The sequence below is a fragment of the Ornithorhynchus anatinus genome, chromosome 9 (genome assembly GCF_004115215.2).
Source record: "Ornithorhynchus anatinus isolate Pmale09 chromosome 9, mOrnAna1.pri.v4, whole genome shotgun sequence".
NCBI classification, from domain to species: domain Eukaryota; kingdom Metazoa; phylum Chordata; class Mammalia; order Monotremata; family Ornithorhynchidae; genus Ornithorhynchus; species Ornithorhynchus anatinus.
In genome coordinates this window covers 36,775,064-36,787,276 of record NC_041736.1, presented here as the reverse complement: position 1 = coordinate 36,787,276, position 12,213 = coordinate 36,775,064, and the positions used below count along the sequence as shown (strand labels likewise).

The 12,213-nt window shown below is 41.3% G+C and overlaps 1 protein-coding gene across 4 annotated transcripts in view; it reads left to right on the top strand.

Annotated features, from left to right (window-relative positions):
- Window positions 1-12,213, top strand: part of RUNX2 (RUNX family transcription factor 2) — a 308,136-nt gene that overhangs the window by 195,797 nt on the left and 100,126 nt on the right. The window contains exon 7 of one of the 4 annotated variants that reach the window (XM_039913022.1): window positions 9,038-12,206. The exons of 2 other annotated variants lie outside the window; for them this stretch is intronic. In XM_039913022.1, the coding sequence (XP_039768956.1) occupies window positions 9,038-9,516 (479 nt within the window). In that variant the 3' untranslated portion in view covers window positions 9,517-12,206. Of the gene's footprint in view, window positions 1-9,037; window positions 12,207-12,213 lie in introns of those variants that run through there. One more of the 4 variants, XM_029071791.2, reaches the window with a different exon arrangement.

The following is a 12,213-nucleotide window of genomic DNA, read 5'->3' as shown; positions in this document are numbered from 1 at the left end:
TACACGATTTAGCCAGCGGGGTCTCAAAAAATCAAGTTCAAAGCAAGGATCCACAGTGGCTGAGCATGTAGTCCACAACTTAATCCTGCCTGAAGTAAATCGCCCAACAATTTTCTACCTTAGAGGGATAGTGAGAGGAGGAAACAGTTAATATTTCTAAAGTGGTATCAAAATTCAAAGCACTGTGTATTAAGCCATCTTCAGTCCCAGATCTCTCCCCCATCATCACCCTGCCACCTTCAGCCAAGACAACCCTAAGCAGTAGATTCATGCTGGCTTTGGAGCCTTAGGTCTCTTGCCATTGTAACCACATTTTTGCCGCCCACGGGACATATGCCTTCTCATCAGCTTGACTTTGGCATGTAATATGTAACATCTCAACCAGCTCGTAAATTTCTGCTTTTAATATGGTCCCAGTTACAAGCAATACAGGCCACAGGAAAACATCAGGATGTCCCATCTGAATATAGCCTTTCTTGAGAGATTTACTTGAGCAACAATTTATCATTTAACTGTAATTTTGAAAATGATCTTAATTGACCACACATGTTATCAAATAGGCAGTAAGTTCTCTGTCCTCATCCCTTCAACTTATTTCTTCTTCCTTTTTTGCCATGACTTCAGAAAGTGCTATTTATGACACTGGAGGTAGATGCTGTGTTGAGAAAGTCATCTCCTGATTTATCATAAACAAATTGATATTAAGATTCACAAATCTTAAGAGGGAATGGTTCTTCTTTCTCCCCCTTCTTTCTTTTCTCCCTTTTTGTGGCTCTTTGTTTTGGTAGCCATAAGTCATTAGTGGTTTTTAATTTTTGTAGAACTGAAATAAGGGCTGAAAGGGTGGATTTGTCTTTTTTTTTCCTTTTTCTTTTTTTTTTTTTTGGCTAATCTGAGGCACGCAACCACATCTGAAGCCACTTGGCTCATTATGAATTTCATGGAAACTGATTCCCTGAAAGTGTTTCCATATGTGTGTTCCCAATATATCCTATCCCCTCCTAAATGGGAGTACAAACTTGCGCAGAGGCTGGAAATGGCTTCAGGATGTGACAGAGCAGTCACGTGTCTGCAGTGGCACTGTGGGTGGCCTCTTCCAAAAGACATGGTGTCCTGGGTGCTGGCTTCCGTCCGACAGTGGATCTGGTTTCAAAGAATATCAACCCTTCCTGGTTTTTTAAAAGTTCTTAATCAAGGACCGGCAAAAAAAAAAAAAAATCCTCCTTCTTCCTCTCCGTCTTATCCTTTCATTCTTGTTTTTTTCTCTCTCGCTCACTCTCTTTGCCACCTTCTCTCTCTGAATAATGCATTTCCTTTTCTCTGAAAACAGGATCCTAAAATAACGCTTGAGTTTAAGGAAAGGTTGAGCTATTGATAATAGCCAAAGTTCTCGCTATATCCAGTCCAACATACTTTCTTAACTGTAAGAGGATCAGATGGTCTTTGAGCATTTGTGAGCATGCAGTGGAAAAGTACAATTCATGACAACATTGGAAACAAATATTTATACTGGATAGTAGAGGCACATTTTTTCTTTTGCAAAAATCCGGAGGCTGTTAGACTAACGTTTTTATTATCTTATTTTTCCCCCGGATTAGACTGGGATTCTTGTTTTGGAGTCCCATCTATACATTTAGAATAACACCTCTGTGCTGCACCTATATGTTCCTCCATATACACAATTTCAACAGCTAATCACCTTCAAGGAAAAGTCACTACAGCTCATGAGAGTTCCAGGTGGAAAATGACTGAAAAAATAGGGAAATTGATGGAAACTCCCAAGTCCAACAGTTTTACTTAACAGATTTTTTTGTGTGTTGTGTGGGGCAGGGAGGTGAGAGTGGGTGAATTCACTCAAAAATCTTGTTTGGTAAAGTGAGATTTTGGAGGAAGCTGTTACACAGTGCAACAGCTTCAAATGTAATGTTCTCATCCCCCTACCTTCTTTCACTCAGGGTAACTTTTCTCAGCTTTGTTAAGCAGATATCCTTTGCCTCCAGAGGATGCTGCTTTTTGGTAGTGGGTGAAATGGTTTGGGTTTAAAGGATTCTGGACCACCGTGGTGGAAAAGTGCTACATGAATCGAGATGATTTTCTTTATGGATCGTACACTTGCACAAACTTGTAAAGCCACAGATCTGTGGCTTTGGGTCAGTGCTGATCCCGAAAGGAGGTGTTTGCTGTCCCTTTAATGAAAAGGACCCAGTGAACTCTTCTTCCAGTGCCTAGCACAACCAGCGGATTACCTCACTTTTCCATTTACCCTGCCTATGAGCCTCACCCATTTGTCTCCATTTTCTTAGCTTCCCAGTTGCCAGCCCTTGGCGAGAAGCAGTGTGGCCTAATGGATAGAGAACGGGCCTGGGAGTCAGAGGGACCTGGGTTCTAATCCTGGCTCTGCCATTTGTCTGCTGTGGGACCTTGGGCAAGTCACCTCGCAGCTTCTTTGTGCCTCAGTTACCTCATCTGTAGAATGGGGATTAAGACTGTGAGCTTATGTGGGACAGGGACTGTGTTTAACATGATCAACTTGTATCTACCCCTGCACTTCGTGCAGTGCCTAGCACATAGTAAGTGCTAACAAATACCGTAAAAATCCCAACACTTGATCTGCATATGCTATTATTAATCGTAAGTGTAGAGGAGGTTCTCTCCTCCACCTGTTTTTTCTAATTTGTGCTCATGCTCTAATTTTAGAACTATTGTCAATGGGCAAACATTGAGGCAAACAGGGAGTTTAGATCCAGGGCTAGGCAAGACAGTTTAGACTGGAAATGCTGATGGTTGCCTTGAACTGAATAGGGTTCTGGAAAAGAAGGGTCAGATCTCATTCATCCACCCATATTTACCTGATCGGGTCAATATCAGCCGATACGGACTATCTGCTTGCTCATTGTGAGCTCCTCCATGTACCTCACAGCAGTGTTAGGAGGATGATTGGAGAGTGTCATCATACCTATAAAGCCCTTAGAGTTCCTTGGAAACAAAGTTGTCATGAAGCACAAATGATGGGAATTATTTTGAACATAAAATGACATGCATGTTTGCACAGTATGTTATTTTCATTTACAGTGCTTTATATTGTATATTGAGCTCACTTTGCATTTGAGTTGTTTTGTATCTTTTCTTCCCATCCTGTGAGTTTTCTCTTTTTCTGTAGAGTGGGCAGTCGTCTCTACTGGGAAGCTATGCCCCACTGTTTTTTATCTTCTCTTGGTACAGTGAAAAGAAAAAAGTGGGGATCTAAAGAGTCAAGGACGTAGGGAGAAGGAGATTGCTTGAAGAAAAAGAAGGGGGTGACTAGAACAATGATGTGGAGACTCAAGAGAAGAAACAGTAAAAGAATTGTGGGCAAAGGAGAACATTCTCCGTTTCTCTAAAAAACTTAAGAACTCTGGTGTGTCACGATAATAATAATGATGTTGGTATTTGTTAAGCACTTATTATGTGCCGAGCACTGTTCTAAGTGTTGGGGTAGATACAGGAAAATCAGGTTGTCCCACTTGAGGCTCACAGTCTTAATCCCCATTTTACAGATGAGGTAATTTAGGCACTGAGAAGTCAAGTGACTTGCCCAAAGTCACACAGCTGACAGGTGGCGGAACCCGGATTAGAACCCATGATCTCTGACTCCTAAACCTGTGCTCTTTCCACTGAGCCACGCTGCTTGTGTAATTGCTCAGAGGTGATCCATAGGCAATGTGTGCCGAAGAGATTGTAATGGCTTTAAAGGGTGTTAAAAAAGTGCTCAACCTCCACTTGAGCTTTGCTAGTCTCCTGTGCTTAACAACATTCAAGCCATTTAGGCTTGGAAGCTAACACCTCGGTGAAGCAGAAGATTCAGTTAACATTCCACAGCTTGCACCTTTGCTACTTTGATAACTGCACCGGAAACAAGACCCTCTTTCTCTATCTCTGGCTGGCCTGGCTCCCAGCCAGCCAGATGAACAGAGGGGACTTGCAAAACATTCTGGATTTAAAAAAAAAATGCTTGCAAAGGCACTAAAAACCTGAAGGGCCCAAAGAGCAAGAATAAGAGAGAAGGGTCAAAATGGATTCCTTTTCATTTTCAGGTCTTTCCTTTCTGCTTTGCTCTGTTTCCCCACATCTCACCAGTATGTGTACAGACACACACGTAGTACTATCTGTTAAATGCTTGGTAGGTGCCAGCCACTGTTTTAAGCACCTCGGTAGATACAAGCTAATCAGATTGGACACAGTCCATGTCCCAAATGGGGCTCACAGTCTTAATCTCCATTTTACAGATGAGGTACCTGAGGCTCAGAAAAGTTGAGTAAGTTGCCCAGGGTTACACTGTAGACAAATGGTGGAGCTGGGATTAGAACCCAGGTCCTTCTGACCCATTCCCTATCCACAAGGCAGATAGGCTTCACTGTTTCTCATTTTCACAACAGTATTAAGTAGGACAGATTCATAAGTGCCTTTGGGCCATCATACTGCTTTGGAGCCTCACTTGGTGAAACAGAAATAGGAAGGCAGAGCTTTAAAGTAGTCAGTGTTGTGAGAGAAGAGTGAGTCAAACTATTATGACTAAAATAACACAGAGATGTTCTAGTGGCAGGAATAGAACAGGAAGGAAGTTTTGGAGCTCAAGTGCAAAGCCCAGTGATTGGAAATACTGAAGCAGCAACAGGCAATAAAAGAAAATATAATTAAAGACTCTGCTCCTGTGAGTAATCATAAATATACTGAGTATTGGCACGGGGAACCTTTTCATTTGATTCAACACACCTTAGAATGCACCTAAAGTATGACTCTTCCTAGGCCACATTACAGCCAATTGTTAAAAATCTCTCACCTAGAAGATATTAATCACTTTTTCTTTTAATGGTATTTATGAAGCATTTACTATGTGTCAGGCACTGTACAAAGCCCTGGATAGATACAAGCTCTTCAGGTTGGACAAAGTCCGTGTCTGACATGGGACCCTCGGACTTAATCCTCATTTTACAGATGAGGTAACTGAGGCACAGAGAAGTTAAGCGATTCGCCCAAGATCACACAGCAGACAAATGGAGATTAGACCCCAAGTCCTTCTGACTCCCAGGCCCTTGTTCTCTCCATTAGGCCACGCTGCTTCTAAACTGACTAAGCAAATTGCATTGTTTGTAAGTTATAAAATTATCCCATAATCCTTTTAAAGTCCACATCTTCTTGCTGCGCCCACAAGGAGTTAATCCCCAGTATATTACAGACTATAATAATTGGAAACGATTGGTTAAAGTGCTGTAAACCTGGTGGAAATTTGTGGCATTATTTTCTATAAACCACAACCAGAACTCATTAATTGAAAAATGAATGTCAAGTGGCATTAGCTGCCATCTATAAACCAGGAAGAACAATGACCTCGACACATGATTGGTTGTAAAATCACCAGCAAAATAGTAGCAGGTAAAAAAGGGAACAAAGAAATATAAAGGGCCAATGCAAAACCATCTTAGAATTCGCTGGCAGGTTCCCAAGTATAGGGTTTTAATAAGGCTTCTGCATCAAACTAAATGGAACCACATGGAATTTTAATTGTTCTTATTTTAAATGCGAACCCACAAGGGCAGTATTCTCTGGGAAATAAAAGAAATAAAAAGAAAGAAGTCTATATCTATGTGAACCCCATGCTTCACCTAAGAGGACTGATATTTCATCGGAGCTTCGTTTATGATTTTAGTTGCCAGGGCTGTTCAGGGTTTTGTTTTTTAAACGTGATCCAAACTGTGAAATGGAGGCCTGTAGAGGCATGAGCTTTGGTTCTCTTTTTTCAACTTACCTAGTGCCCCTGGCTGGGCCACTCACTGAGTCCACTGAGAGTCTTTGAGAAGAAAGTGTTTTGCCCGAAGAGCCACTGTGGTTTATGCTCATTGCCTCCATTGTGAAATTTTAGGCATAAGCAAATCAGAGTGGAGCGTAGGGAGCAAACTTCAACTCCTGGTGACTCCTTTTTTCAGTTTGGAATAGGAGAGTCTATCTATCAAAGCAAGTGGTAAACTATCCCCATCTTTTCTAGAATTTTAAAAAGTTTTCTGTAGAGCTGAAGCATGAGTGATGTAGGGGCCGCCTTACCCCATGGTTCGTTTCCCTGAGCGACTTGGGAATTGGAAATGGGACAGGAAAGGGCAGAGAAAACAATTGGTAGAGGGAAGAAGACCCTGAGTAAAATTTCCCTTTTCTGCCTAAGTCAGAGGAGGAGATGTGGGTAATAATCATAATAACAATAATAATTGTTATTTGTTGAGCACTTTACTATGTACCAGGCACTGTACTAAGTGCTTGAGTGGATATAAGCAAATCGAGTTGGACACAGTCCCTTGACCCACGTGGGGCTCAGAGTCTCAATCTCCATTTTTCAGATGAGGTAATTGAAGCACAGAGAAGTGAAGTGACTAGCCCAAGGTCACGCAGCAGACAGGTGGAGGTGCTGGGATTAGAACCCATGACCTTATGACTCCCAGGCCCATGGGTATAGGGGGCGTAGGGGATTGGGAGATTCTGATGGAACTAGGAAGCGCAGGTTAGGCAGCTGTCTCAGTTTTTCCATCCTGGTTTGTCATTATAAATGTATTTTAGTATTAAAATCTGCTTAAAAGGGTGGTACCTTGTCCCCACTTGGTCTGTGGTGTTGAGAGCGTGTCTAGAGCAAGAGCCAGTGGGGAAAAATGATCTTATTTTCTGGAGCGCAAAGTGGGTCAGGAGTGGGATTTCCACAGGGCTGGGCCTGTATTCTAAACCTGAAGGGGAAGAGGGTGAAAACTTAAGAAAGACGTACGCACGCGCACGCGCACACACACACACAGAGTGACAAGAGAGATCCATGGATGCACCCATGGACTTGTGAGAGAGAGAGGGTGAGAGAGAATAAGAGAGAGGGAGAGATGGAGAGAAAGGGGGAGAGAGAGAAAGAGTGGGAAAGACAGAGAGAAAAAGAGAGAGAGAGAAAGAGAGAGGGGCTCACCAGGGGAGGAAAGCAATGAGAAGTAGGTAGAAAATATGAGACCAACAATAGGCAGAGTGATAGCCTCCCATTCAGACATACACTCATAGAAAATGTACTCTACAAGGGGCTATACCTTCTGCAGTTGTTTGGATGGCGGGGGAGGAGTAGAAAAGTGAAGAGAAATAGGCAACATGGCCACCGCCAACACCATTGTTTTTGTCATTGCTCATCCTGCTGCTTCATCCTGGTCCTGGAGTTGAGACTCATGGTCATTCTACTTGCAGCCCATTAGGGAAGGGGAGGCTGAAATTTGGAGGGAGGGGGAAACCAGATGAAGAGGTGGAGGTGGCCATGGGAGCTATGTCAGCTGTTGTTTCACTTTAATTACTTGTTCCTGTCTCTGCTGTATCTAACTACCAGGTTCTCTGACACCATGACATGGCTTCTGCCACCGCTAAGGCAGAAAACAGGACCTTGGGGCAGTTCCAACAGCTCTCTTTAAAAATTTTGTATTTCCTGGGAAGAGGGAAAAGAGAGACAAATGTGGGGCCAGTCCCACCCAGTATGGAATAGCCAGTCACTTAAAAATGTCTTTACATAATTAATCTGGACTTTTCCAAGTGTCCAAAAGAAACAGAAATACTTTTCTTTTATTTGTGTATGGTTATACACAATTTTGGGGGATTTGGGGGCTGCTAAGCAATATAAAAAAGCTTGCGTTGTATCTTTCAAGTGTAAATGAGCTAATGAAATGCAGCAAGCACCAAATCTAAGAAGAAACATCCATATGTTTAAAAAAAAAAAGTTGTCTGACCTTTAAAAGCAGAAGTTAACTTCTTAATAAAATGCCCTTTACCATAGCTTTCTAAGTAGCTAGCAAGGATTGTATAGTGAGAGGCATGCTGTTTGCTTTAAAGGTCAAAACTACATTACATTTTAAGATGACAATTCTTAGCCTCCAGTTAACTGTTCAAATACAGCTTGGGTGAGAAATCAATCAATCAGTGGCATTTATGGAGCACTTACTGCATGCAGAGGACCGTATTACGTGCTTGGGAAAGTACAATACAAGAAAGTTGATAGATGCAATCCACGCCCACAAGGAGCTTGCAGTCTACAGGGAGAGACAACAGTATCTGCAAAAATCAGCAGTAAGCTGAAGCCAGTCTGTGGTTTTGGTGATCAACTGAGTAAGAAGTGAGGTGTAGTGTCTTTCGGTTGCACAGAATGAGTTGTCTCCGTCACACAATTCCCACTTTCCTTTGACACTCATCTGATGGTCCATTAAGTGTGATACTAGATCATAGAATGAAGTGGGCCCTCAAAGACAAAACTGTCCTTTCCCGTCAAAATCCATCTCTTAGTTTGTGATTGGAACTTCTTCATGGAGCCTCTGAAGGATTCCTAAAGGTTCATTCTGCCTCTTCCCTGTAAGCCACTTCAAATTACCTAGCATTCTAATTGGCATACTTTAAATAGCCCCAAGTCCACCTTAAAATGAAAAGGATAAAGAACCCCACTCAAAAACTATACATAGCGAAGGTGGCTGAAGAATGGCCCAAAGTGCAATCAATGCCTGCTAGGAATTTGTTAGCAGGGCAGAGGGTGGCTCATATTTTAACTTGGTTCAATGGAGGGGTCAGGTGGCATTTGATGTTATTAGAGGTGACCAAGGTCCAGTCCTGTTTAATGTCCTTCCACACTGGACTGATAAAAACTAAGTCATTTCAGCGTAAGCAGCTATTTCATGGGTCTCAATCGGAATCTTCTGATAGTCTCACCCAATGAATGAGCAGAAAATATTGACGTTTACACGCTAAAATAGATACAGTATAGATTTACAAAGTGCTTTGGGATTCTTTGGAATGAAGGAGCTTATGTCTAAACGATGTGGGACTGAAGAAGATCCTGTTCACTTGACAGTGGGCTTGGGCAATCTCATTAATATTTTGGGGGACCTTTTTGGGAAGCTAAGGTTTTTCCTTTCCTCTTTTCTCTGTCTCTCTCTCTTTCTCTCTCTCTTAAAAAACTCATTCATTTTAATCAATATTTACAGATTTTCCCCCATCTTTTGTTATAATTTTTTAGGTGCTTCAGAACTGGGCCCTTTTTCAGACCCCAGGCAGTTCACAAGCATTTCATCCCTCACTGAGAGCCGCTTCTCCAACCCACGAATGCACTATCCAGCTACCTTTACTTATACACCGCCCGTCACCTCAGGCATGTCCCTCGGTATGTCAGCAACCACTCACTACCATACCTACTTGCCACCGCCTTACCCAGGCTCTTCCCAAAATCAAAGTGGACCATTCCAGACCAGCAGCACTCCATATCTCTACTATGGCACTTCATCAGGATCATACCAGTTCCCCATGGTGCCAGGGGGAGACCGCTCTCCCTCCAGAATGCTTCCTCCCTGCACCACCACCTCGAACGGCAGTGCCCTATTAAACCCCAATTTGCCTAACCAGAATGATGGCGTTGACGCCGACGGAAGCCACAGCAGCTCCCCTACTGTTTTGAATTCTAGTGGCAGAATGGATGAGTCTGTTTGGCGGCCATATTGAAATTCCTCAGCAGTGGCCCATCGCCTCTGAACCAAACAAACCAAAAAAAAAAATCTAATATATATTGATCAGCTATCTACAAAGTGCCTGTTTTATAGATTGTCACTCACTAAGTCATGCTGTGTGCAACTGCTAAGAGAGTAGATTCTGGGAAGAGAAAGGCCATGACAGCCACAATCAGGTCTCTCGTTATGTGGATCCAAGCACATTTTTTGGTCTTTGGAACAATTCACCTTGCTTGATATTTTAAATGTACTTTTACGTGGAAACAAACAGATGGAAAAAAGGTATTTTGTTCTATTTTGTTGTTGTTCAGACTGTTGTCGGAAATAACCATATCATGTGCCAATTCAAAGAGGTGGATGCCAAGAATCAGGAGAAAAAAGCAACGCAACTCATCACAAACATTTTACACCTCTTAAATGGTTATAGGTACAGTTGCAGCTATGCAATCTGTTGGGCCAGCGCACTTTCCAGCCCAGTTCAAATAACTTGTGTGGGTGCCCAGAAAAAGAAAATGTAGATTGAGTGCTTCCATTAAGAAATAATCCATTCAGAAAAGTTGTTCCAAATTTTTATTTAAGCCTTACTGCAGATAAACAATTGAACTTTTTGGTTCACTGCTTTTTCTACTTTAAAAGAATTACTCCTCAAAGAACTGATCTTGTTTTGCTTTTGTTTGAATTTTTTTGCCTTTATATAATTAACCAAATCCCTCTCCCTCAAACTCAACCACCCCTAAACCAAACTATCCACCTTTTTATGCAAAAATGAAAACGGCAATATCTTATTATAGCCATAATGGTATAGATAGTATTTGTATTTGGCTGTGTGGTTATTTTGTTTATTGTTTTTTTAAATTATGAATATGTGTAAAATCTAAAATTATTTGCTATCATGGATGGTCGTATAGCTTTAAAAATATTTATAATTATTTAATGTCATTTGGACCTTTAAAGATTCCTTAGCATAATGATATGTTGACTTTGGTCCCTAAAACCTTTTTTTTTTTTTTAAAGAACAAACATTTTTCAGTGGGGTAAAACCTTACCTGAAACACTGCAAAGCAATTCAATGGATCCAGGCACAATGTGATATATATATATATATATATATATATATATATATATACATATATATATGTATTATATATAAAAGATGCTTCCACCCCACAAATACTTTGGATGTAGCATGCTTCTATGATGTATGAAGGAAATATTGTTTCAATTTGTATTAGCTATTTGGTTGCCTTCAACACAGTTTTGCCTTCTTAAGCAATAATGATTAGGGATTTAAAAAAAACACCCAACCCAATCATTTAGCCTTTAATCATATATATCACCCTTCGTCGGCATGAAATGCTGGAGTGATGTGGTTTCTTTTCTTCTTTCAAATGGATATGACACTTGTCATATTAAAGAGACAAGCACAAGTGAATCACTGAATTGCAGAAAAATACTCTGCGGTTTCAGAGTTCAGTAAAATTTCAATCTTCAAGCTTCATACTGAAGACGAAAGTCACCTTAAAGCCACACGTGTGGATTTTTTTTTTTTTTAAAGCATCAATCACAGTATCACGGTACACCCCAGTACAGTACAGGGAAGCAAAATTGCACCTGGTGTTCTTAATCAGCCAGCCTACTCTTTACCAAACAACAATAAATCAGGGGGAGACGAAGGTCTACCCCGCCAGGGCACTGTTGGCAACTTGCCTGGTCATTTACATTTAAAGAAGCAGTTTACAGCCACCTCCTGTCCAGAGAAAGCAAGATGTCCTGAGGAGAAGGCAAGCCGCGGCAAGCGGCTGGACTAAGATGGAGCCTGCAGACCTTGCGGGCAGTCTTCACGTGAAGGGAAAGGAAGGAGGCCAAGAGCCAAAGAGGAGATGGTTGGGCTGCATTTCTCCTGAAGGATGCACTTTGAAACCCCTACAGTGGTGAATTCCTGCCTTTCAGTAAGCCAGTGTCATGTCAAGGCATCTTTAGAGAATTACTCACCAGGTCTACCAGGGAAATTTTACAATGTTGCTTTGGTACATCTGGCACCCTTCAGCCTGATTCCTTGCTCTCTTCTGAAGAAAGCTGCAAAGAAAAAAACCAAACAGACCAAAAAAAAAAAAAAAAACCACCAAAAAACCCTAAACAAACCAAAAATTTGCCTTCTAAAGGTTGTATACCAAGTATGCTTAAATGAATAAGCCACTTTTCTATTAAGTTTTCTTTTAAAACGGAAGCTGTAATTGATACTATTTATTGTTTGTTTGTGGTAGCTCGAAGCGTACCACCGTCCATTTATTTGTAAGTGTAAAATGTGTGTCTTTGTTTCAGCAGCACTTAAATAAGCCAGTGTCTGGTTACACATTTCAATTTTAATTAAGCAAGAGAAAAATGTCCTGCCAGTGCCAGCTGTAGCCTATTTAATAAAAAGGTACTATATTTGTACATTATCTTTTATTTCTGAAAAGGGCTTTTTTAAGATTTACTGTATACATATTAAGTAATTTTTAGGGATGCTTTTGTGTTAAAATGATGTTACGATGGCTGCAGGCAGCAACCCAACAAATTTGGGAGTCGGGGGAGGGCAAAATTCAAACAGTTCATTTTATTTCTGGGTAAATTCCATTTAGACCAGATTTCTTATGTGGTTTTTTGGGTGGGGGTAGTGGGAGGGAAGACTAAGAGAGGTGGGGACTGGACC